This window comes from Pyxicephalus adspersus, chromosome 2 (assembly GCF_032062135.1).
Source record: "Pyxicephalus adspersus chromosome 2, UCB_Pads_2.0, whole genome shotgun sequence".
Classification (NCBI taxonomy): domain Eukaryota; kingdom Metazoa; phylum Chordata; class Amphibia; order Anura; family Pyxicephalidae; genus Pyxicephalus; species Pyxicephalus adspersus.
The window spans coordinates 8,078,803-8,106,077 of NC_092859.1; the positions used below are offsets into that span (position 1 = coordinate 8,078,803).

A 27,275-nucleotide genomic window follows, 5' to 3' on the forward strand; every position below is an offset into this window, starting at 1 on the left:
CTTTCTCTTTCTCTGCCCACTTTTCTTCTCCCTTTCTCTTTCTCTGCCCACTCTTCTGCTCCCTCTCTTCTCTGTCCATTCCTCTGCTCCCTTTCTCCTTTCCTGTCCACTCTACTGCTCCCTCTTTCCTTCTCTGTCTACTCTTTTGCTCCCTCTCTCCCTTTCTGTCCACTTTTCTGCTTCCTTTATCCTTCTCTGTCCACTCTTCTGCTCCCTCTTCCCTTCTCTGCCCACTCTTCTCCTCCCTCTCTCCTTCTCTTCCCAGTGTTCTGCTCCTTCTCTGTCTTTACACCTCTATGTTCCTCCTGTTCTTCCTTGGCACTAGCACTCTCTTCTCATGGTGTCCTATGTCGACATGTGTCCTGATAAAAATTCTTATTGTTACCCCATTTGCTAATGTCTGCCTTTATTTTATCCTCCTCTGGGTGTTGCAGTCGTTTCATGAAAACAGGCTCTGCAGGTTCTGTTGTGTACCACACCCGATAACACCTCTATGACTGATGTTGGGAAGCTTGAACTTTCTATACCGGCTCTGCAATGAATATGCTCTGACTCCTGGAACTTTCATAGCAATACAAACCTTGGAATCCGTAAAATGTTTGGATGTGGACAGGCAGTAGAACCTCTGATGATGATAAGAACTTGCAACTGATTACAACACAGCTTTGTCATAAACTTGTTAAGACTGGGAAGTGGTGAGCATTCATCACTATGGTAATTCACTACCAGGATCAGCATTATGACCGACTTAAGAATCAGTGTCGTCAACAAAACCTCCTTTTTCAGGATCCTAACTTTCCAGCAACTGACCAATCCCTGTACTACAGCCAGAGTCCCCCCAGGGTGGTGGAGTGGAAGAGACCTCAGGTAATGTTATATAGGTTGTCCGTAATTTAGTTCCTATTGTTACCACGATTTGTATTGAACATACTTTTTAAAATAGACTCTATATACTCAAGTATAAACCGTGATTTTGTTGACCTAAAAATGCCTTAGAATAAGGAATCACAGTTTATACTCAGGGTTACACCACTGGTGGGGGTCAACAATAATGCACAAAAATCATTTAGGGGCAAGTGACTCAACATCACCAACGCTGAAGAACAAGATACCTCAACCTGCAAAAAGGTGAGGGGGAAGATAAAGAGACTAAGTCCATGTGATTTTAATGTTTTCCAATTTGAAATAAGCTTTTTAAAAATAACACACATTGTATCTCTTTATTCACATTCATTTTTTTGTATTCTGTTACTTTGAATATCAGCCACGATGGTTTCATTTTTTGCACTAGGATTATACTTGACAGTTTTCCTGTTTTTTCAGTTAAAAGCAAGTACTTCATGTCTTTGGATTGGCTTTATAGTCGAGTATCTTTAGTAAATAAAATTTGCTTAGAATCTTAACAGGAATATGAATACAATAATAAATACATTTTCTAAATCTGGAGGTTTGAGCTGGATAGGGTGAAGCCTCTGTCAGGTTTTAACCATGCCAATGTACACTAGGCCACTTCCTTTTCACTGCTACACATACTGCATTGCCTGTTACAAGTTGACCCTTATTGGTATTCCCTCTGCTGGATCCCAGGTACCCCAATCCTACACTGTAGAAAGCCATGCTTTTGTATAAGGAACCTTTCACACAATGGCGGGCTAGAACTGTCCAGGAAAAGAAAAATACTGAGTATCGCTACATTCAATTTTATAAAGCTGGTATTGGGGTAACCAAAACTATAATGTTCCATTTTTATTGCAGGAGCTGGTTAGATTGCCCCGTCTCTTCCCCACTAGTGGCATCAGTCCACGTGACCTGCAGCAAGGCAGCCTGGGTAATTGCTGGTTTGTGGCAGCTGCATCTTGCCTAGCTAAAGACCCCTCAATATGGAAGAAGGTAAGTGTATGTCATTAAGTCATGACCAAAATAACATTTTTACTTGACCAATCAAAGAAAAAAAATTATTGTAGCAGTGGAGAGCTTCTTAGTAAACATGATAAACTGAGGTTCATACAATATCCCTTACCTGGTAAGGGATATTGTATGAACCTCAGTTCATCACCTTTACTTGACCAATCATTCAAAACACATGGGGCACTAAGGAGTTTATTTTCAAGCCCAACAAAAACCAAAACTGGACAAATCTAATTCAAATGTCTGGTTGATACGTGATGGACAAAATATCTGTTTTATGGACCAGATGTCCTTGTATAATGCATTTCCTCCAATCTCAAGTTTCAACTGGTAGGAAAGTCAATCAGATGTGACCATGTGACACCGAACAAAGGGAGAACAATAGATGTCTGACTACATTTTCTCACATTCCCTGTGTCACAGTAGAATCCATGGGCCTACTTTACTAAGGCTTCCTACATGTGCAATAATTATCGTTGGAAACTAACTTCTAACGACCAATCGTCCAATAATCGTTAACAAAAAAAGTGCCCACGTGGTGGATCTGATTGGGCGATGATTTTTCGCAATCTATTGTGTGTACGGTCGTTCAATGATCGTGGATGATTCTGCAGTACACTTTCTCCTTTACATGTCACTTCCTGCATTGTTCAAACGATCGTATCTAGCGTGTGTACACCATTGGTGGATTATATTTGAACAATCGTAACGTTACAGCATGTACAGAATTGTGCACAATACGATCGGTCAAAATATTCGTGCATAATCGTTGATCGGTTGTTAGTCGTTCATTTTCTAATGACAATTATTGCACGTGTGTACCTAGCCTTAGGCCCTCCAAGACTGGAGAAGATATACTATCATGGGAGAACCTGGGTGATCCAACAAACCTGTAATGGATTTGGTCAATTAATAAAAGCATTTGCCAAATTATAGGAAATGGTTTTAAATAATCCATTCCAGGTTTGCTGGATCACCTAGATTTTCCCATGATAGCCTATCTTCTCCATTCTTGAAGAGCTTTACTAAATCAGACCCCATGTGTCTACATGAGGGAAAGGTCTTGTAGTCACAGGAAATAGGGGGTGGGAAAATGGAAGGACCTCAGTATGTTAACAGGAAACTAAAAGATCACAGAGGTCAGGACTGTGTTGAAAGGTTCACCGCTACACAATGGCTTCTCAAATTTGTAAAGTTCAGTTCCAAAAGTAATACTTATATTTACACTTATAAAAACAATTGATTATGGAATTTGCTTTGTTCAATTGGGATCTACGTCAACATTTTCCTTCCTCTTCAGGTCATACCTTCCCCCCAGGACCAGGAATGGCCCAGGCCTGGTGGTGGCTCTCACTGTGGGATCTTCAGGTTCCGATTTTGGCGTTTTGGCCGTTGGGTAGAAGTCGTGATCGATGACCGACTGCCAACGTCTGGAGGAGAGTTAATTTTCTGTAGACCTGGTCACAAGACTAATGCATTCTGGTGCCCACTGCTTGAGAAAGCTTATGCCAAGTAAGGTTCTTCATATCTCAACCTTGGCTCTCTACTGTAACTATTTATCTTTATGAACTGTTTTGCTTTCCAGTGCTTTTTACAGTTAAAGGGAACCTTTGCTTTAGAAGTATGGAGGCTGTCATTGCTGACCTCCTTCAGAAAATGGCATTGCAAATGTTGCTTGAACATGCCTTAGTTTGAACTGACCCCTTGGTTGGCAAAATAAGCAAAAAATAGAAGTCCTTCAATCCCCAAAGTCTGCTGTGTATATGGTCTTTACTAAACTCTTTGTATACAACAGGTTCACCCATTGTGAACACTTTCATTAGCATATGCCCCTGCACTGCCCTGTGACCAGTATACAGATGAACTTTTCCCAATCTGCTGTTTGCTCCGGGTCAGTATATCATAAAATTCTATAGTCCAAGTCTACCAGGAATCTAGCATTCAATCAATGAATAGCAGCCTACTGTTGGTTTCCTTAATAGTATGTCATGTCTTTGTGATGGCCCCTTCACATTTATTTATCTGCTAAATGCAGAAGAACCCATTCAACCCTAGGCACCTAGATAACATCTACACTGATCAGCCAAAACAAGGATGTGCTTAAGATTGTGGAAGTCCTTCTATGGTTCACCGAAAGATCTCTGATCTATTTGCCACTGCATCACCTCTGAAGGTATTCTGCGGTATCTGGCGCTAAGATATCAGCAGCAGATTTTAAGTCACCCAGCCTTAACCGAATTCCTTTTTCCCATAGCGTGTCCAGCTGCAATCTTTTCATGTGCATGTGCACATTCACATAAAAACTGGTAATTCATCAGACCAGGCCGCCTATTTCTATTGCTCCAGGGTCAAGTTCTGATGTTCCACTGTGGGTGCTTTCAGTACAGGACCTGGGGTCATCATAAGCTCGTTGACTTCTAGCACCAATGGGCCAGTTTTAAGTTTTAGCTACAGTATCCCTTGTGCAGGATCAGACCAGAGAGTCTAGAATGTACATCGGTATGTGTTGGGTACCCATTATCCTGTCTTCTGTTCTTTGGTTGTCCTTCCTTGGATAATTTTTGGTAGGTCCTTTCACTGCACACCCACAAGTCCTCCCAATTTGGAGAAGCTTCGACCCCAGTCAGCTAGCCGTCACAATTTGGCCTTAAAGTCCCTCAGATCCTTACACTTGTTTGCTTCCAACACATGACCTTAGTTTACTTGCTGTCTACTATATCCCATCCCTCTAGTGTTATTATTGTGGAATTACTGTAAAGGGTCATGCCATCTAACAATCAGTGTTTGGAGGTTGTTGGAGAAGCTAGCTTCTTCTGTCTCTTAGGGACACTGTTGTGATCCCTGTGCTGAATTCTTGGGTTTGCACACCACTATGAGGGGTTTGCAACATCACCAATAGCTTTTGATTAATGTTCTGTTTTGTAGAATGTAACCAGAGCAGCTAAAACATGCAGCAACATTCTTCTATCTACTTTGCACTAGCGAGATTCCTGTGCTGAGTTTCTAGGTCTCCACACCATTAGGAGGGATTCTATCCCATCACGGCTGGAATTGTATTCAATTTCTATTTTGTAAAGTGTAAATGGCTGGTTTTTTGACACCATAGGGGCTTTGGACGATGGTTCAAGCTATTTTCATTGGCCATGTTTTTGAAAAACAATTGTCTATTGATTTTTGTAAAGCCAAAACGACAATAAAGTAATGTTAGTGAAATCATTTTGATGAGGTTAATGTTTTTTCAAAAATAGGGTGAATAATTGCTGTGGAATATAAAGTAAATTTTGGGTTAGTCTTATATTTGATTAGTTTTTGACTTGTCTGTGCTCTTCCAGACTCATTGGAAGTTATGAAGCTCTTGATGGGGGAAGCACGGCTGAAGCTCTTATTGACTTCACTGGAGGAGTTTCTGAGCCTATTGACATCCTGGAGGAAAAACTTCAATCAGATGAGGAAAAGAAGAAGCTGTTCAAGGCTATGATGAAGGCCCACTCAAGAGCATCGCTCATATGCAGCTCTATTAGGGTAAGAAGATAAGATGTCCACTTGGTCATGGTGGAGGATAGAGGTGGCTCTCATTTGATCTAGCAATTCTAGACATTTTCCTGTTGCGGGTGATTTGCGCACTCTACAACCTCGTTAAATACATTAACACTTGCCTAAACCCTCCCTGTGACCCTACCACTAACCACTACATAACCTTAACCCTTCTTTCAAACCTAAATGGCATGTAATAGATTCTACCCCATATATTTTTTTACAGCCAGCAGCAAATCAGTCTATGGAGGAAGTCCTCTCCAGCGGCCTGGTCACAGGTCATGCCTACAGTGTTACCGCGGTCAAAAGCATCACCCTTCACTCTGGACTATTTTCTCTTTTTCGGACTCACAAACTGCGCCTTGTCCGTCTGCGCAATCCTTGGGGGAGTGGAGAGTGGAAGGGGGCCTGGAGTGATGGTTAAGGAGAGGCTGAATATTTTAAAATACAACCTGGCTTTTTATAATCAGAAGAAGTCAAATGATACCGTTAGGTCTCTTGGTCCCTTTAACCTAAAATGGACCACCTAACCTCTCAAACTTATTTCCTCCATAAATTCCTCCCTAAACACTGCAGAGGAAGCCTCACTTTCACTTCTACCATAGCTGAGGGTTGGTCTTGCACAGAGCCCTGATTGGCTGTTCAGGCAGAGGCAAATTGGTCAATGGATCTATGGATGACCTCAGTGGTCTTACTAATCATTGAGGGTGACCCAGGTAATCCTCGAACCCAAAAGCAAATTTTGACTTAAGTTCCACTTTGAGATCACTTCCATTCTAAATGTAAAAAAGAGGGTTTTGTTCTTTTCTTTAATTTGGGGCTAAGTCATTTAAGAACAATAAATAAATGAACCACTTTTTCCCACCAAATCTGTTTCTGTAGATCAGAAGAATGGAAAAAGGTGAGCCAGAGGGAAAGAAAGAAACTGGGGGTCACTGTGGATGATGATGGAGAATTTTGGTAAATATTGTCAATAAAATATTCCTACTGTATTTGACTATCTATTGCCACAATCTAATTGTACAAACTCTGAACAAATCTCTGAACCAGTAAAAGTAGGGACACCTAATGTAGACACCTGCGTCTGTGACAAATGTCTAGCGAAATAATGGTTTTGGCTTATATTTAGAATAGGTTTTTTATGGGTAAATTTACAAATTTTTTTCATTATATATATTACATTTTTTTCCTTCATAAAAACTTGCATGTTAGCAGTCTTCATGTAATTTACTAAACCTATTTTATTATTTTTTTATATTATATTATTATATGACATAATACTGTATTATATAACTCTCTCCCTATCTCTGTTATGATGGAAGAGGGGATTATTTTTCTCCTCCAAATAGTTTAGATTTTTATACCTTATGTACAGACTATAAATTAATATAAAGAATTAAAAAAGATACACACTGCAGATTGCCCATAGACTTGGCCATCCAAGATAAATTCAATCCAATATCTCTACCTGATAGTAGACATATAGGGCCTGATTTATTAAAGTCCTCCAAGGCTGGAGAGGATATACTTTCCACAGTGAAGCTGGGTGATCTAGCAAACCTGGAACAGATTTCTTACCGGACTAGATCCATTGCAGATTTTTTGGATCACCCTGCTTCCCTGATGAAAGTGTATTCTCTCCAGCCTTGGAGAGCTTTAATAAATCAGGGCCAAAGTCTGGACTCATTACTATCCAGGAAATGGTGGTTGCTTTTACTAAAGGCACACACATCGTAGTATATGTTGTAATACATTGTGCTTGGCATCCCAATCTTCTGAATGAGCTACTGAACAAAACACATTGCACACAAACGAAGAGCATGCTGTGCACTTTCCAGCTGTTCACTTCCAAGCATTACCAAGTGGGAAACCATTAACAATGATTGGCAACCCAACACATCAACAAATGATTTGCATATTGCCACGCGTTGCAGCAACATGCCCATGTTAAAGCAAAGGATTAGTGAGCCCTAAGAGAACCTTTATGATTTTCTAAACACTAATAAAGAGGTCAGGTGTGGAACTGTAGCGTAAGAATGTCCAGTAGATGTCAGAGGTGAGCTCGTCCAGCAAAACTAACTTTCCTATAGGTGTTCCAGCATAGAACGCGTTATGCCTAGGATGGACAAACACAATAAAATTATGATTTTCCTAATTTTTGACCATATGTCTAAAATTTATTGGTATTCCTTCACCCTTACCATGCCACAGAATATTCTTTCGTTACTACTGGCTGACTAGTGACTGACGTGACTGCAGTACAACTGATTTGGTCCATTTAGGTTCATAATTTCTCCATATCTCATCTTTTTTTCAGTATGGACCTTTTGTTTCTCTTGGCCATCCCAAATTTGATCCCTCTCGTGTTGACCTGTATGTTTTTTGCACCTTTCTCCTTACTGATTTCCAGGTGGAAGTGAACCGCAAATATCGCCTGCACTGTGCTGCTAGCAAAGCTTCCTCTTCTACGTATATTAACTCCCGCAGCGTCCTACTACATACTGATCTACAGAAAGGCCGCTACGTCATCTTACCTACCACCTTCCACCCTGGGCAGACTGGTGCCTTCCTCCTCCGAGTATATACAGACCGGGCCTGCCATCTCAGGTACCATTCAGGTTTTCAGTTTTAGAATACTTTTAAGGGAACCTGTCCGAACATAAATATGGGAGCTTGCTTTGGAAGGGTGGCTCCAAGGCTGCTGAATTGTATTTTGGTACTTCTGTCCTTGTTCAGTTTGCCATTCTTAGACTCAGCCTGGGGTCACCTCCCATGAACCTCATTTCCATTTAGGTGGAATTAACAGCCCCTTTAATATGGCATAGAAAGGGGTCGTAGACAGAGACCTCAAGACAAGAAAAGAACACCATGTTTTTCTTTTGTTTTCTGGGAAAACCACAAATATTGCTGTAAAGTATCCATTTTTTTATTAATAAAGGACATTTGGTGTCCTATTGAGTCTCTTGGTTTTTTTAATTGACAGGGAACTGAAGAAAGATGCCCCTGAGCCCTCCTGCCTGTCCATCACTGGCTCTGCGAGGGTGGTCACCTCTGTCACAGTGCACTCAGCATCTGGGCTGTCGGTACCAGGAGGAAATAGTGGTAAGTGTTTGGGCAAATTAGCTTTTTTACTAATTTGTAAATGTCAAGCATTTCCTTTGTTATGGAGAACAAACCCAAAAAAATATTATCAGAAAACATCAGACGACCCACAATGTCCTTACATTAGTTTCCAATAGGTATACTGTATTTAGGAATCACATGATGCATCGAAAGCTGAAGGAATGCCAAGACATTTTGACATGTCTCTTGAGGGTAGACCCCTATTTGGCCCATTATATTAACCCACCACTATGCCCAACCAACTTTTAAACCCCCTTGTACCCACGTCATAAGTCTACATGATCCTCTAGCACAGTATTTCTTGACCTTTTAAAACATAAGGAACCCTCTGAAATACCTTTCAGGTCTTCAAGGTCTTCAACCCCCATCCAAGAACCCTAGGGTTCCAGGGAACTTTGGTTGAGAAACACTGGTCCAGCATTTTATATGAGAGCTGTCATAATATTTGGGCTTCCATGTTTGTCTCCTACCCACGGCATACTGGTAGATTAGTTGGCATCCACCAAAATTGGCGTGCACTGTTAAATGTTATTACCATATTATACAGAAACACACACAATGGATATTTTATCAAAATTACCATGCCCTAGTAGGAACAGGAATTGGGGAAAAATATGGTTACAGACAGAAATAACTTTTTCTACTTTTAAGTCTTCGCAACAAAATCCAAAATTGGAAAAATGCCTAAAGTTAAATTATATGAATAGCCCAATCTTTTTGGATAGGGGAAGGGTTATAAACGCCAGATCCTTTTTTTTTCTGTCTATCGTTTGGTAAATTTCCATTCATCCACTTTCCCGGAGACACAAAACAAACTTAGAAGAAATCTCCCAAAGTGAGTAGAATACCACAGTTTTCTCCATTTGAAAAACTTGCTCTGGGGACAAGTCTAAAATTGTGAATTCACTCTCACTTTTTGATTTTGTGAAAATGGTCTACAAAGCTAAGCACTGTGTCTGAACCCAGCTATTTTCAACCAGGGATCCTCCAGAGGTTACCAGGGGTCACAAGCTACATGAACTGTGGCTGATTGACCACATACTTGATGATCCCCAGAGGGGCCAAAACCATTGTGGAAGGGCCAGCTGCATGGCTCCGATGATCTTTTAGGTTGTCTATGAGGGTAGCATTAGCCAAGAGGCTTTTTCCCACTGATCTCCAATAATTGGTTTAGCTTCCTCAACCTCCCTCAAGACCTGAACATAATTTGAAGGGTTCCCCATAGGTAAAAAGTTGAGAAAGCTGAACATTGATCTAGTCCTTTCAAATGCAACCAAAAAAAAAAAAGAAATACCCCAAAAGCCTATAATTATTAATGTTGATTTTTTTCCCCCCTAGATCCCTCTGTCTATGTGATGGTTCAATGTGAGGGCCGGAAGGCAACATCGAGGACAGTGAAGGGGCGTAACCCAGAGTTTGACTTGAAAGCAATATTTTACCGCAAACATGAGAAAAAGCCGATTGTTGTACAGGTAGGGTTGTCATTCTCAGGCTCTGCTGATGAATCTGAACTCTTCCATATTTGTTCCTTCTAAAACTACTGAGATGTTTGCTTGTAAAAAAAAATGGGGTTCATTTACCTAGATATGTAATACTAGAAGGCCCGAGTGCATCGCTGTGGCACCATTTTTATACTTCAATTATTTATTTACAAAGACCAGTCACTGCTACTCTCTCTCCTTGTGCAGGGTGACTGGTCTTTTATCCTCCCCTCCTGTAGCTCTCCAAGACTGGGGAAGATAGACTATCATTGGAGAACCTGGCTGGTCCAGCATTATAAAATATGATTGGAACTTGACTTTTGGCTTGTGTTCCAGGTATGGCAGTCTCGATGGGCAAGGGACGTCTTATTGGGCAGTGTTTCAATTCCCTGCCCCGTCGGAGAATCGAAGCAGATTTCAGTGCTGAGACTCCAGAGGAAAGATGTGACGTTGGCTGGATACATCATGGTTGAAACATCAAGCAGCTCAGACCTGACTGCACTGTGACTTCTTCCTGCACACTGTCTGTCATTCTCATATCTGGTTTCTCACCACCTACTCTTTCTGTAAGTCTCCCCCTCTTTCCTGTCCCACATTACCACTGTTTTGCACTTCCTGAGCAGTTCACAGAAGCTTCACCATGGGGAGGATGCTGGTAATTGTCACTCTTCTGCTCGGAGGAGCTTGTCCAGGTATGGACCATGTGATGGGTGGTGTGGGCAGCTGGGAAAAAAAATGGTGGACCTTTGCCAAAAGTCTGGGCTAGATTGATGTTTCCTAAAATGTATCTAAAAAGTGTCTAAAGTGTATCTAAATCTTAAGCTTTTTGTGTGTTACAACTCCTTCTAGTTTATTTTTTGCTGTCTGTGTCCCCTTTTAGAAGTATTTTTGGACCCTTAATAAGAACAGAAAAAATGTATTTATTGTTCTACCACTTGTGCATGATCATGTCGTCTATGTAAGCCAAGATGCACAACCAGCACCAAAACCCTGTTCCCAATTCACTTCCCAACTCTGACTCTAGGGGTTCATTCACACTGTACGATAGATTTTTGAGTGCATTAATTAATTAATTGAGTGTGTTGGCATTTCTAACACATCATGAACCACATGCTAAACTGCAGTTTTTGGTGCCATTAAGAATGAATGGCAATGCAGTGCACCAAGGTATCTGATAGGCAGTTATTGCCTGACAAGTAGCTGTCAAGATACAGGGCATGTGGATGCTTGTAGCTAATAGGCATCCAGAATCATGGAGACCGTATTGCCCCCTTTACAGCTATGGCATCCATACTTGTGCACACTTCTACTTCCCTGTGGGGATTCAAACAGAAGGAAAATACAGTTAGAGGTTCTTCCCTTTTTTATACCTACTCGGCCTTTAGAAATACTAATACCAATATACCAGTCTTCTGGTCTCTGCAGCAAGTAGTAGGAGTTTTGGCTTCCAAAGGGGTAGCAAATTTATCAGTAGCTGTCTCATGTTACCTATTCCCAGTCTTTAACAATCTCTTCAAGCATATGTCCAGTCTATCTTAAGGGAAAAAATATATTGGGCTTTATATAATACTTAGCTCTTCCATAATGTAAATGAGTCTATTTTCAACCTTATTTACCCCTGAGGAACCCTTGATCTAATTTTCAGCGAACCCCTATTAAAACAATTAAAGGGCATCTCAAAGAACCCCTGTTAAAACAAATTATTTGGGGATCATTAGGGAAAAAGCCTCAAATATTGTTGGACAGTGGAAAATTACCAATCAATGCAATCCATGCATTGGGGTCATTCTTTCTGGCGAAACCCACGTTAGGAATGGCTGCTGTGGAAGGTTCCATGTGGTGTTAATAATATTATTATTAATAAACAGGATTTATTTAGCGCCAACATATTACGCAGCGCTGTACATTAAATAGGGATTGCAAATGACAGACTAATACAGACACTGCCCCGAAGAGCTTACAATCCAGTAGGTGGGGGAATTTCACACGCAATAGGATGGGAGATAAGTAGTGGTGGGAAGTAGTGATGGTTTCCAATGACAGAAGAAGACGGGTAGACAAGTTTGAAAGAATGAGTTTTGAGTGCTCTTTTATATGAGCAGATAGTAGGAGCAAGCCGAATAGGACGAGGAAGACCATTCCAGAGAGTTGGGACAGCTCTTGAGAAGTCATGTATCCGTGCGTGTGATGAGGTTATGAGTGAGGAAGTCATTAGTAGGTCATTGGAGGTGTGGAGAGAGCGGCAGGGGGAGTATTTTTTTAACCATGTCAGAAATGTAAGTATTGGGTCAAATGGACATGTAGTAGACAGAGATGATGAGAGAAGAGTTAAGACTTCGTTCACAGTAACAGGGCTGAGGGAGGCCAGTGATGATTTACAGGTAGAAGGGGTGGGTATGGTTGGAGTTGCTCGGTGGGCAGAGACATCATGTCTGATTTTGTCTAATTTATCTCTAAAGTAGGTCGCAATGTCTTGGGCAGAGAAGCATGTTGTGGGTGGAGCAGGTGTGGGGTTTAGGAAGGAGTCAATTGTAGAGAAGAGGTTGCGTGGGTTGGAGGCTTGAGCGGAAATGACTGCGGAGAAATCATTTTGTTTGGTGACAGTGAGCTATGTGTTAAAGCTTTGAAGCTTGGCTTTGTAGTCCATGAAGTCAGCGCTGAGGTAAGATTTCCTCCACTTGCGCTCGGCTGCACGAACAGACTTTTGTAGCTGTTTGGCGTGGTTGTTGAGCCAGGGTTCTTCAGCTGCTTCACCGCAACCTAATTTCCAGCGGGCTAGAATATCACCCTCAAGGACAACAAATACATGGCTCTACCTAGTGTCTGGATCTACCGAGAACCATGCAGGGTATCAGCAAATAGGATATCAATTAATGACCCTTTGAGGAACTCCTGGAAACTTCTATGAGATCCTTGGAGTTCCAATGGCTGAAAATAGGTGCTGTAGATTGTTTCTTGTGCTCATCAGCAGCTTAATTACAACTTTTGTACCACATGATACTTAGTTTTCGTTTCTTGCTGTAGATCAGCCTTCCTCAACATTTTTTATTCCTGAAGAACCCGTAGTATAATTTACAGGGAAACCCTAATAAAAACATTTAATTGTTTTGAGGGTAACTGGAGAAAAGGCTTGTTACACTGGTGGAAAAAATGCTCACCCCTACAATGTTGGCTGGAATACCAGCCTTATAGAAAAAAAAAAGATCTTTTAGTTCTGATTCTACCAACAATGTTGTAGGCATCATCAAATAGGAGAGCAGTCAATTACATTTTAAGGAACTCATTGAACCTCTAGAAGAACCCTGGTTGGGAATGTCTGCTTTTGTGCTATTCTGTTTTTCAGCAGCTCCACCACAACCTAACTTCCAAAAAAAAGATGTTGGCTTTCTAAAGTTTTTGCGCTATTTTACCCATGGGAAAACCCATATTCAATTTATTGGAGGTCACAGGCACCCCCTGAAATATCACTCTTATAGACAACAAAAAAACTCTGAGAACCCCCTTGTTAAAACCAATTATTTAAGGGTAATTGGGGAAGAGGGTAATTGGAGAAAAGGCTTCTTACACTGGTGGAAAAAATGCTCACCCCTACAATGTTGGCTGGAACACCAGCCTCAAAAAAAAAAAGATCTTTTAGTTCTGATTCTACCAACAGTGTTGTAGGCATCATCAAATAGATGATCAATCAATGGCATTTTAAGAAACCCCTGAGGAACACTATAGTTCCGCAAACCCTGGTAAAAAATGGCTGCTTTAGGTTGTTCCTTGTGCTCTTTAGCAGTTCCATCACAACCTACCGGTAATCCTCTAGAGGTGTCCTAGTGACATCTTTAGAAATAAATTGTATTGGATTATTGGTAGATGCTGGATAATTAAGGTGACCTTGCACTCCATTTGTTTTGGTAAGGGAAGGTAAATTTAAGAATATCTGCCAAGTGAGGAAAAATTATAAAGTTTAGGTTTCCACTAGCTCAAGCATAGAGAGGAAACCCTACTATAGGGACAATATATCTGCATAAAAAAAAGCATACTTTTGAAAGGCAACTTGAGAAATACACTTGGCTTACCATCCTCTTTTGATGGGTGTGACGTCATTGTACTTCCTGAAGGATTTGCCTTTTTCACGTCCACAGGGACCTTCCCACAAGGATGATTAATCCATCCTTGCTTAGGTGCTTGAAGATAAGGGTGGAATCAAATACTCCCCCTTATGAGTTTCACAGGAGGTTCATTTTATGTGCGTATATTTCATCTTATCTGTTTCCTCTTTGCTTTCTCATTATATGCTAAAATGTTTTCATTACATGCCTTACTGATGACCCAATAATGCCATCACCAGGCCCCTGTGCATACTGTACTGTACGTAGCCTCCTAAAAGCATCACCGTAGACTACCTCATCTAATTTTCAAGAGCTTTCAACTCTAATTGGAGTAGAGAGCTGGGTGAAGTTAGGAAATATAAAAATGTCTTCATGGGTAGGTGTCATTCAGGAGGAATGGGCATTTCACCCAGGTCACCAGGTCACCTTTACATGAAGACCACCACATGTGTTATGCTGTGCTTCCGCGATTGAGAGAGGGTGAGAAGAAATGGGCTAGATGATGCTGGAGGTTATCCAGCCAGGAAAAGAGATGGAGGTCCAGGAGAGGATTCCGTATTATTATTACAGAGTATTTATATAGCGCCATCATATTACACAGCGCTGTACAAAGTCCATAGTCATGTCACTAACTGTCCCTCTAAGGAGCTCACAATCTAATGTCCCTACCATAGTCATATGTCATTTATGTAGTCTAAGGTCAATTTTAGGGGGAAGCCAATTAAGCTAACTGCATGTTTTTGGGATGTGGGAGGAAACCGGAGTACCCGGAGGAAACCCACACAGACATGGGGAAAAGCTGCAAACTCCATGCAGATAGGGTCCTGGCTGGGATTCGAACCTAGGACCTAGAGCTGCACCTAGGACCTAGAGTGCTAACCCCTGAGCAACCGTGCTGTCCGTGCGGTGGCTCAGGGGTTGGAACTCCGGCCTTTGCAGCGCTAGGTCCTAGGTTCGAATCCCAGCCAGGACTCTATCTGCATGGAGTTTGCAGGTTCTCCCCGTGTCTGTGTGGGTTCCGTATAAATGTGTAAGACTGTTGGGAAAAGCTGGATGCCAGATTTATTTTATCCAATGGTTTTAATGGTATACATTTTTGATGGATGTTCATTTCATGGGAAGAAAAAAAAACAAAAGCTACCAAAATTCCAAGGTGAACACAAAATAAGCATACATAATAGATGGTGGATTTCACTGAAGTCCCCCAGACATACAACAAAGCAGTAGGCCATTTTCTGGTGGTCCATTTTTGAGAGGCAGATCTTATTATCCAAGAATTGGATATTATTGTCCAAAAATTGTGAAATCCCCTTAACCTTGGATGTTTTTTTTCTCCCCAGTTCAACTTCCGTCAACTCATCTTACCCTGACCTCAACCCAAACATTATATGATTCCTACCTCATCTCTTGCACTGATGCGATCCCGGAGGAAAAGGTGACCCAAGTTCACTGGAAAGAACGTCACCCTGATGGGAAATACAACATGATTGCTGTTCTGAACACAGTATTGGGCAATGCCACTCAACTCTCTTACCAGCTGACCGTAAAACTAAGCAAAATTGATGACACCACCTACACTCTGGAGATAGCAGAGGCTGGCAAAGTAGTGTGCTGTGAAGTGGTAACTTTCCCTTCTGGTATGGTCAAAGAAAGTTGTCTGACAGTTGAAGGTGACTCGGTCTCAGGTAAGAAGACCAGGACATTGATGGGGTCTAATGGAAGAGAGTTCTTGTTGTTCATAGCCTAAACATGACAAAGCTGGACCATATGGGGTACATTGCACCTATTTATTTTTTTGTAATGTGCCTAAAAATTGCTCCAGTGCCAAAGATTCCTGATCAGTCCTGAAGATACAACTTTATTTTCTGGCCAGCTGGAGCTTAGAGAAGACGCAAAAATGCAAAGCAACCAATCCGATTTCAGTCATTAATAATCAAAAGATTATAGCCCAAATCTGGTCTGATATAGCATATCAATTAAATGCCCCACCAATGAAGAATATCTTACTATTGATAATTGTTTTAGAAAATGACTAAGAAAAAACAGGATAATACTTACCCAAATGGTCATGTCTTCTCTATATATTAAGTAGTTATTTTTTAACTCAATTTGGGTAACCAGGGGTTGAGTGCAGGCAAGAAATCAAAGTTTAGATGCAGGTGGGAACATGTAAGAGGTCTTATGTGACTGTAGTGAGCACTTCCAATGATTTTATGACTGTAGTAAGCTCTTTCAATACTCATGTGATTGTAGTGAGCACTTTCAATGTTTGTGTGACTGTAATGAGCCCTTTTAATGCTTATGTGACTGTAGTGAAGGCTTTCAATGCTCATGTGACTGTTGTGACGACTTCCAATGCTCATGTAACTGTAACAAGCACACCTCAAGCTCAAGCGACTATAGTAAGAACTTTTAATGCTCATTTGATTGTAATGAGCACTTTTAATACTTTAGAGATCACTTTGGAGACAGTTGACTGTAGTAAGCACTTCCAGTGCTCATGTGACTGTAGTGAGAACTTTCAATGCTCATGTGACACTTCCAATGCTCATGGAATTGTAGTGATCTCTTCCAATTCTTTTATGAATATTGTGAGCTTTTTTAATGCTCATGTGACTGTAACAAGCAATTCCAATGCTCATGTGACTGTAGTGATCCACTCTAATGCTGATTTGACTGTAGTTAATACTTTCAATGCCTTTGAGTCTTTGCAGTTCTTGAGAAAACAAAAGCACTTAAAAAAATTATAACAAATATTTCCAATGTTTGTTTGAATAATAATTAGCACTACAAATGCTTAATTAGCAGTAACACAATGCTTATGTGTTTTCAACAAGCTCTTCTAATGCGGATATGACTGTAGCAAATACTACTAATGCTTGCGTGGATAATAGTGAATACTATGAACACTCAAGTAAAGATAATAAGCATTTCCAATAACATTAGAGAATTCTGGTAATTCCTCTACTTTTTGTTGTCAGTATACTTGCAATTACTACAACTCATGTTGGAAGCAGTAATTAAAATTGAAGCAGTGTGTGGGTGCCCTTGTTCTGTACATGGAGTCAGTTTGTTCTTTTCTGTTAATCTCAGGTGACGGTAACATTGAGTCGGCTCTCCTGGGGACTCTGCTGGTTAGCGGATTCTTTATTTTTGGCTCATTTGTCCTGATCTGTCACATCTGCTGGACGAAGAAGAACTCTAGGTGAGGCTTTGTGATTGAAAACTCTTTCATTTGTTCTTCGTTATCAACCAAATACAGGAAAGTATGTTACTAAAATAGGATCTCTTCCTTTCTATCACCTTTCTTATCCTCTTGTTCTTCTCTCTTTGGTATGTTTTCAGATTGTGGGACAATATGAAGGGTAATAGAAGCTGAGTTCATGTACTGGATTTCTAAGTCTACAATTTCCCATTTACTCTCAGTCTGTGATACATTGAAAGGCTATCTTCCTTATCAGCTTGTCTTCTTCCATTAGAATGTGGGGTTTCTTCTTCACTTCTATAGAAGTGAAGTGTGGGATGAGATCATAGAATCTCTAGAAATTAGTGTCTCACCTCTGAGTACTTGGGGCACCATAGGGGAAAGTGGACCTCATCTTCCAGGGCATCCTAGTCATACCTCCAGCACAGTACTACTACTTGTGCCACCCTGATTCAGTTCCCAGGCTTTGTGCACTTAGGATCTATCATTGTGGTCATGTAGAATCCCAACACAACATAGTCCATCTTGTATTTCCTCTGATAACATTGTTCAGAATTGCATGTTGCTTGGTTTGGTCATTAAGCTTGATGGTGATATGAGCTAGAACAGTTCTCTTTAAGGTGGCCCCAACGCCCTTTTCTGTTTTGCAAGAAGTGTTGCCCAGTTCAGCCCAACAGGCACTGGGGGAACGCCAATGAACTTGGAGGAGACACTTGCCAAATTGCAAATGAAATAGTTCTGGTCTGGGTAGATAACAGGCCAACATACTTCACTGTCATAAAGGAGAAATGGGGATTGGTTATAACAGGGAACGTCCATGATGCACCCGTCTCTTTTCACTCACATGTTCTAATGCTCATTTCCCATCATTGTCTTCACTTTTCCAATCATCATCTCCCTCATGTTCACTATTCCCTGCCAAATTCTAATTGGAATACTTCTCTTGGACTGGAGTCCCATTTAGGTTGGTCTGGGTAGGTGACAGGACACTTCACTGTCAGAAAAGAGGACTTGGGGTTGGTCATAAAGGAGTGCATGGATGATGCCACTGTTCTCTCTCACAATGTATTGCTCTTCTCATCTCTCCTCACTTGTCCTTTCTCTTCTGAGCACCATCTCTCTCATTCTCTCTCTGTCCGTGAAATCCATCACCATCACTTTCTCTCTATCAGATTGTTTGATCTCTAAGTCCTTTGTCTTGTGTTTGACCACCATCGGCCTCATTTTCTCTCTATCCCTTACCTTGTTTCCGGCCACCACTTCTTCTCTTCTCTCTTCTTTTCTCCCTTCTCTCTTCTTTTATCTCTTTGTTTCTCTCCTCATATTTTCTCTCTTTTCTCTTTCTCTTCTCTTTTCTTTTCTCTCCTTTTCTCTTCTCACTTTACAGTACCATTTCTCTCCATCTTTCTCTGTTTATGAGAATCAGATTGTTTTGTTCTCTCTTCTTTGTCTTGTGTCTGACCACCATTTGCATTATTCTTTCTCTATTTCTTGTCTTGTTTCCGGCCACCACTTCTCTCTTTCATGTTTTTGCTCTCCCCCAGCCTTTTCAATCCCTTTTGAGAACGTTCTCTTTCGTTACTGTTTTAACAACTCACAGGTACTAATATAATATAATAGTATAAGGTTACACAATTTTTTTTTTATAAACTATGAATCCATATTGTGAATGTTGTGAGTGTTTATCTGATCACATTTCTGGCTAAAAATCAATGTAATAGAAAATTAGGGGAAGATAAAAAAAAAATAATACAAGGGCTTCACATTTGCACTGCACAGACACACTTTAACCACAACTTATATTTCTGCTGTGAACTATTTTCCACATCCTGTGTCTCCACAAACTGCAATGCTGACATTATATAGTGCGGTGTGATCATTGTCAGTGTGAAGTCAGTATTATTGTATCCTGTCATGTGATCAATTATATTGTCTGGTAATCATTATCTATTTTATTATCAGTATCAGTATTAGTATTAAGTGCATTGTGATCATTATCGGTGTATACTCAGTATTATTATATGGTGCAGTGTGATCATTATCAGTGTAATAATTTACGGTGCGGTGTGATCATTATCAGAGTATACTCAGTATTATTATACTGTGTGGTGTGATCATTATCTGTGTATACCTGATATCATTATTACGTGGTGATACTTATCGATGTATACTTGATATTATTATATGGTGCAGTATGAATATTATCGGTGTATACTCAGTATTTTTATATGGTGTGGTGTGATCATTATCAGTGTAATAATTTACGGTGTGGTGTGATCATTATCGGTGTATACTCAGTATTATTATACTGTGTGGTGTGATCATTATCTGTGTATACCCGATATCATTATACTACGTGGTGATACTTATCGATGTATACTTGATATTATTATACGGTGCGGTGTGATCATTATCGGTGTATACTCAGTATTAGTATACGGTGTGGTGTGATTATTATCGATGTATACTTGGTATTATTATATGGTGCAGTGTGATCATTATATAAGGAGAGGTGTGATCATTATCGGTGTATACTCTATATTATTATACGGTAGGGTGTGATCCTTATCGGTGTTTACTCTATAATATTATATAGTGCAGTGTGATCATTATTGATGTATACTTTATATTATTAAACTTCGTGGTGATACTCATCGGTGTATACTCAATATTATTATACGGTGCGGTATGATCATTATCAGTGTGTACTCTGTAATATTATATACGATGTGGTGTGACCATTATCGGTATATACTCAGTATTACTATATGGTGTGGTGTGATCATTATATGTGTGTACTCGATAATAATATACTACCTGGTGGTACTTATCGGTGTATACACAATATTATTATACGGTGTAGTATGATCATTATCAGTGTATGCGCGATATTATTATACGGTGCGGTGTGAATATTATCAGTGTATACTCGATATTATTATATGGTGTGGTGTGATCATTATCGGTGTAAACTTGGTACTATTATAAGGTGAGGTATGATCATTATCGGTGTATACTCTGTATTATTATATGGTGCGGTGTGATCATATTCAGTGTATTAATATACAGTGCAGTGTGATCATTATCAGTGTATACTGGGTATTATTATACGATATGGTGTGATTAATATCCGTGTATACTCTGTATTATGATATGGCACGGTGTGATCATTATTTGTGTATACTTGGTAATATTATAAGGAGAGGTGTGATCATTATTGGGGTATACTCAGTATTATTATACGGTGCGTTGTGATGTATACTCAGTATTTTTTTATGGCGCAGTTTAATCATTATGAAGGTATACTCTGTATTATTATACAGTGCAGTGTGATCATTATCAGTGTATACTTGGTATTATTTTATGGTGCAGTGTGATCATTATTGGTGTATACTCGGTAACAAAATACAGCGCCATGTGATCATTTTCGGTGTATACACAGTATTACACAGTGCAGTGTGATCATTATCTGTGTATACTCAATATTATTATACGGTGCGGTGTGATTATCATCGGTGTATACCCAGTATTATTATATGGTGCGGTGTAATCATCATCTGTGTATACCCAGTATTATTATACAGTGCAGTGTGATCTTTATCATTGCATACTCTGTAATAATATACAGTGAAGTGAGATCTATCGGTGTATACTCGGTAATAAAATACAGCGTGGTGTGATCATTATTAGTGTATATTCAGAATTATTATACGGTTCAGTGAGATCATTATCGGTGTATACTTGGTAATATTATACGGTGTTGTGTGATCAATATTGGTGTATACTCTGTATTATTATACGGTGGATTGTGATTATTATCGTTGTATGCTCAGGATTATTTGTCACGGTTTGATCATTATCGGTGTATACTCAGGATTGTTATATGACACTGTGTGATCATTATGAAGGTTTACTCGATGTTAATATATGGTGCAGTGTGATCATTATCAATGTATGCTTTGTATTATTATACAGAGCGGTGTGATCATTATCGGTGTATACTCAGTATTTTTATATGGCGCAGTTTGATTATTATGAAGGTATACTCTGTGTTATTATACGGTGCAGTGTGATCATTATCAGTGAAGACTTTGTATTATTATACGGTGCGGTGTGATCATTATCGGTGTATACTCGGCATTAATATATGGTGCAGTGTGATCAATATGAAGGTAAACTTTGTGTTATTAAATGGCATAATGTGTTAATTTTCAGTGTATATGCACTAATAATTTACAGTGCGGTGTGATCATTATCTGTGTATACTGGGTATTAATATACGATGAGGTGTGATTATTATCGGTGTGTACTCTGTATTATTTCTCGGTGCATTGTGATTATTATCGCTGTGTACTCTGGATTATTCGCCACGGTTTGATCATTATCGGTGTATACTCGGTATTGTTATACGATGCAGTGTGATTTTTCCCAGTACATACTCTGTATTATTTTCATACGGTGTGGTGTGATCATTATTAGTGTATACTTTGTAATAATATTTGGTGCTTATATTTGTGATTATTATCGCTGTATACTCAGGGTATTTATCACAGTTTGATCATTATAGGTGTATACTCAGTAATATTATATGACGCAGTGTGATCATTATGAAAGTAGTATACTCAGTGTTATTATACGGTGCAGTGCGATCATTATCAGTGTTTACTTTGTATTATTATATGGCACGGTGTGATCATTGACGGTGTATACTTTTTATTATTATACAGAGCGGTGTGATCATTATCGGTGTATAGTCAGTATTTTTATATGGCGCAGTGTAATCATTATGAAGGTATACTCTTTGTTATTATGTGGCGCAATGTAATAATTTTCAGTGTATACCCAGTATTATTATACGGTGCAGTGTGATCATTATTGGTGTATACTCAACCTTATTTATTGGTGTAGCAACTTTGGAGGGCTTGAAAAACCTAGTTTTTTGACATCAGTATTATTTACTTTCAGTAGAAACTAATACAACTTTTTTTTTATTATCAGGAGAATCTTTAATCTAAGGGGGGCCAGGTCAGAAATGTGGAATAGAGGTCAGAGGTCAAGGGTTCCATATACAAGAACTTCACCTTCAGTCAACCATGCGTACGAGCCTCCTATTGATACAAATCTCTCACATAATGAGGCAATTAGGAGGACACATCTCCATTGGACAGCATCAGAAAATCAACTACCCTTTGAAGGTTCTCCAATAAGATCTCCACAATATCATCAAATCCCACTCCCAAGGAACCAGTGGCTTTCTGAACATACTCTGACAGCTAATGCTCCTTCCTACACAAACCCCCCTCCAGTTCCTAACTCAAGGATCCATGTTATACCAGAATGTTCCTCAACAGAAAATCAAATTTACAGTAATGTTCGCCGACACCACAGGCCACAGCGCCTGTTGCATAACACCCAGAATGAGCAAGATGGGGACCAACGTCAACCTGAGGCATTTTCTTATATGAGTTCAACTCAGTCACCACATTATCTAACTTCATCAGCTCCTTGGCAGTGTGGAGACACATCCTACTTTTCTGAAGACACTGTTCCTTTACAGCCTCCAAGAGTACAAGCTCCTAGGACACCAGACTCTCATTTTACCACCATCAACCCCATGTATCATAGTCAACCTGCCTGGGCCCCTAAGCCAGGAAATGCTCACTTTACCTACCAACAAACCACAGTTTCTTAAATAAATGACATTTTGTAGCCATCTTGTAAACTACTGCACACGATCATAGGATCTCTCTGGGACAATGGAGCTTAAGGACAAACAAATGCAATGCTGGAGCAATATTCCCTTTGGGTTCTATATCTTCTGAAAACTTGAGTGCCCAATGACTTAATAAAACATGCCAGAACCTTGTTTCTAACATGCCAGCCTTGTAATTTTGGTATTGTTCCACCAACCCTACATGACCCATCATTTGGATGCATGAGATGGTTCCACTAACAATAAATAGCTAGACCAGTGTTTCTCAGCTAGAGTTCTGTGGTACCCTAGGGTTCATCCAAAGGTTGCTAAGTAATCCTAGAGGCCTTAGCCCTTTGGCTATCTGTAAGGCTGAAATACTTCTCATTGGCCAGCAGTATAGGAAGCATCTTTCTCCCTGACCATCATAATAATTTACTTTGATATGTGGCTATAGTAATCATAGAGGAGATTCCCTGAAACCTGAAAGATATTTCAAGGTTTTCCCCATATTAGTAATGGCGAGATAGGCTTATCTAGAGGCTTGGTATGACTAGAATGTAATTAAGAGACACACTCTAAATTTTCAAGTTGAGGGATCAATTTTGTAAAGACTTGCCCATAAGGTTCCTTAAGGTTCCGAGTCAGATCAAGGCAATAATCTTTTATCTGATGGATTTCCAGCTAAAACCTTCATTTTCCTGTAGTAAACCAAGAGGAGACCATAGTTGCTCAAAGCTGTAAACCAATGAGGGATTGGGTGTAGTTGTAGGCAAACAATCAAAGAGTAATGTGGTCATGTCTTTAGGGACATTGTAAATGTAAAAGCTTCCTCAAATGCACATTCCCTATTTACAACCACATCCTTTGCATGTCCTACAGACATGACTGTTCTGGAACAACTGTGTAATGTGGCCTCTCAGCTACAGTGATTCTTTAGATATTAACCAGCGGAGCTCCCCCTTTCACCCATGTTCAAGAATAACTGAATGCATGTCTTACCATGCATTTCTCATCTTCATCCTTCATCCTTCTGCCTGTGAAAATTACTTTTTGCCAGTTGGATTCTGGTAATAGGTAAGAGACATTGCGACCAATTGTAAAAAAAAAAAAAAATAATCTAAAAGCGTGTATACAAAATGTATTTTGTATGCATTTTGACTATGTCTACTTGGTCTATTAGCACCCTATTCAGGATGGCAGCACCCAACATCAGTTTCTAGGACATTGGATAGCTACACAATGGGCACAGCTAAAAACATCCACACAATATGGTAAAAACGCATATTATCTTATAGGGACATTGTTGTCCAATATAACAACCATAAGTGTAGAGGTATTGACATGATGTATTATAGAAAAAGAGGAGAAAATGTATCAATGGATAGAATTTTTTATGTTCTTGGGGTTTTTTGGAAATCAAAACTAAAGCTTATTTGTAGCCAAAGTCTATTTTTGTTATTTTTATTAAAGTAATTAAGAGGCAGAACTGCCACATTTGTATTGCTTTTTGTTTCCCCGTGTGTCTCTACTGAATGATCCAATCTGAGGGACTGGTTCAGCCCTCCAAGCCTCTCCTATAAATTAAATTAAGGATTTATTGGCCTCCTCAGACTGAAAAGCAAACTTTTGCGTTGGCTACTATCTGCTGAGAGCTCATTGTTCAGATGCATGGTAGGCAGTCTTCACATTGATTGGTGATTTTCAGAGTTGGTTCCGCCCTTGAGGATCATATCCAATGTTAATTGTACACTGTGGTAGGCAGACTAGTCCACATTATAATCTGATTGTTCATCCCTTTCAGAATTTCAGAATTAGTGTGTACCTAAACTACCCAATTGAATACCTAGTCTGTTATTTTCCATAGTTGTCTCTAAAAGAGATTGTTCATTCAGGTTCCAAGGTCTGTTGCCAAAAGATTGTATAATCAGATTATAATTTGTTTTTAAACTCCGTCAGAAACAATATCTGATGCGGATGTCTTACAACACCACAGAATATGTTAGCCCTACATTTTTGGAAATTGGAAAATGGCATTTCTCTACAGCCACCCATTGGCCATTGTTAGAACAGCAGGATGCTGCCAATATTCATTGTTTATTGTTAGTTCAGCAACACAGTAGAAAAAAATATTTTACATTCGTGCCACAATCTAGAGCACAACTGACCACAAAAGTACTTCAGACGGAAGCCCACGCTGCCTTTACCCAGCACTTCTCACCGCATTAGACGGAAGCTCACAATGCATATCCCCAGGTCAATCTAACACCTGGTCTTCTGTTTCCACTGACCTATATACCACTGTGACATGACACCTCCACCATCAGCTCATAAACAAGCATGGTGTAGGCTGTGTGTAGTGAGATTCTAGCTCCTTTTTGTGTCTGGTTGATGGTCTGCCCGAAAATTCTACTTGTGCTAAAACACACACACTTTAATCCTTTTATGTGTTTTTTTTTTTGCAGCTCTAAGTGTTCCCAGGTTATAGGCACTGCCTCTTTAAATTCTCCAAGGCTTCAATAGAATAATGAAACAAAAGGCTACAGAACCACAGCCCATAAATATTTCTTTATAGAAAGTAGGGAGGGCTTTACTGTCCAATCACAGACTGAGGGCAGAGATGTGCCCAAGCTCTCATGCAGCACAGCAAAGTCAGGGCACCAGCCCAACTCATCTGTCTATCCTGAATTTTAAATCCTTTGGCATACAATACAACATTGATTTACTTAGATCCCTGGTTTCTGTCTCGATTTACACTTTGTTACTCTTTAACTGAATTGTAATTTTAATGGTCTCCGTTGGCCCTGGTTGATTACTTTATCTCAGCAGGTTATGGCTTGCTACATCAGTGTATATATAATCTCTCAGCTGATCTCAGGCACTGTTGGTATAAAAATATCTTTTGTTTAATTCCGTCTCTCCTCGCCCACGTCGTCACATTATATTTGCCTGTATTCCTGCACTTTCCTCTTCTTTTATGTAACCATTTCTGTTCTCCTTTCACCCTCTGCTTTCCCTTCCAGCTCTGAGCAACGGCCTCTTTATAGTGCTATTTATAAATCATAGATATAATTGAGGATTTATTCACAAAACTGGAGAAAAGGATCCCTTTTTTTTACCACGTGACTGTGATTCTCAAATCTCATTGGTGCTCAGAAAAAAATTGGGGTGATTTTCCCCTAAATTGTTTTTGGTAAAAAATTCATTATCTCTAATGCTCAAGGGCCCATAGGTTGATTTTTTACATAGCTGGGCATGCTACACATTTGTAGCCTTCTTTTACCAGGAGAATAACAGCCAACCAGGTTTAGGGTGCGTGGTTGCATAGAAAATGTTTTCAGATATTTTTGCAAATCAAACATTAACAGAACACCCTGCCTGCCGATTGTAAACATTTGTCCAAAAAATCTCCAACAAAGTTTTTACGGAATATCTCCTGCAATCAGCTCCTCTTCCACTTCTTCGGCACTCTTGCTACAGGCAATTACCCGCTGTCAAAATAACAGCCGAGGATGGCTATGAGTTACATGGAAGCAATTGTAGTTGCTGCTGTGCATCAGGATCAGGACAATTTTCCAAGGCTCAAAAGAAAAAGCTTTGCTTTCCTTCCTTACTTTTTTTTCCTGTTTTAATAAGGTAGTGGTATATTGTGAAAACTTAACATATGGCCATTAAAGACCCCCCAGATATATGATATATGTTTTACTAGATACAGTATCATTTTTGGCCAAACTAAAGATTGTAAACATAGAAGATATGTCCTAAAAACTTTACAAAAAAGATTCTACAACATATCTTCTACTCCTCTCCCACTGCTGCCACACCTTTGCCACTTTTACAGGCAAATATTGGCTGTCAAATTGACATCCAGGATTTGCTATGTATAACATTGACACTGTCAAAATCCATTTGCTTTTGTACATCAGGATTGGCCAATTTACTTGCAATTTGAAGGCTCGTATGAAAAAGCTTTACTTTTTTCCTGCTTTAATAAGGTAGTGGTATATTAAGCAAAATTACCATAGAGCTTTTGAAGACCTTCCCTTTGTATTTTTTTACCAGGCCCAGTACCAGTTTTGGACCAAACAAGTCTAAAAAAAAACTTCAACAAAGATTTTGCAACACATCTACCTACAATCAGCTCATTTCCTACTGCTGCCACACCTTTGCCACTTCTATGGGTAATTACCAGCTGTCATTGACAGCCAGGAATTACTATGTGTTACATTGAA

The 27,275-nt window shown here is 39.7% G+C and overlaps 1 protein-coding gene across 1 annotated transcript; it reads left to right on the forward strand.

The window, feature by feature from the left end:
* Positions 1-24,536, forward strand: LOC140322306 (calpain-5-like). The gene is made up of 13 exons (XM_072398885.1): positions 1-867; positions 1,756-1,890; positions 3,209-3,420; positions 5,241-5,430; positions 5,669-5,861; positions 6,324-6,402; positions 7,741-8,049; positions 8,426-8,544; positions 9,904-10,037; positions 10,383-10,738; positions 15,487-15,831; positions 17,240-17,351; positions 22,350-24,536. The coding sequence occupies exons 1-10, from the start codon at positions 712-714 to the stop codon at positions 10,551-10,553; spliced, it is 1,698 nt and encodes a 565-aa protein (XP_072254986.1). The 5' UTR covers positions 1-711; the 3' UTR covers positions 10,554-10,738; positions 15,487-15,831; positions 17,240-17,351; positions 22,350-24,536.
* Positions 24,537-27,275: the final 2,739 nt, after the last annotated feature.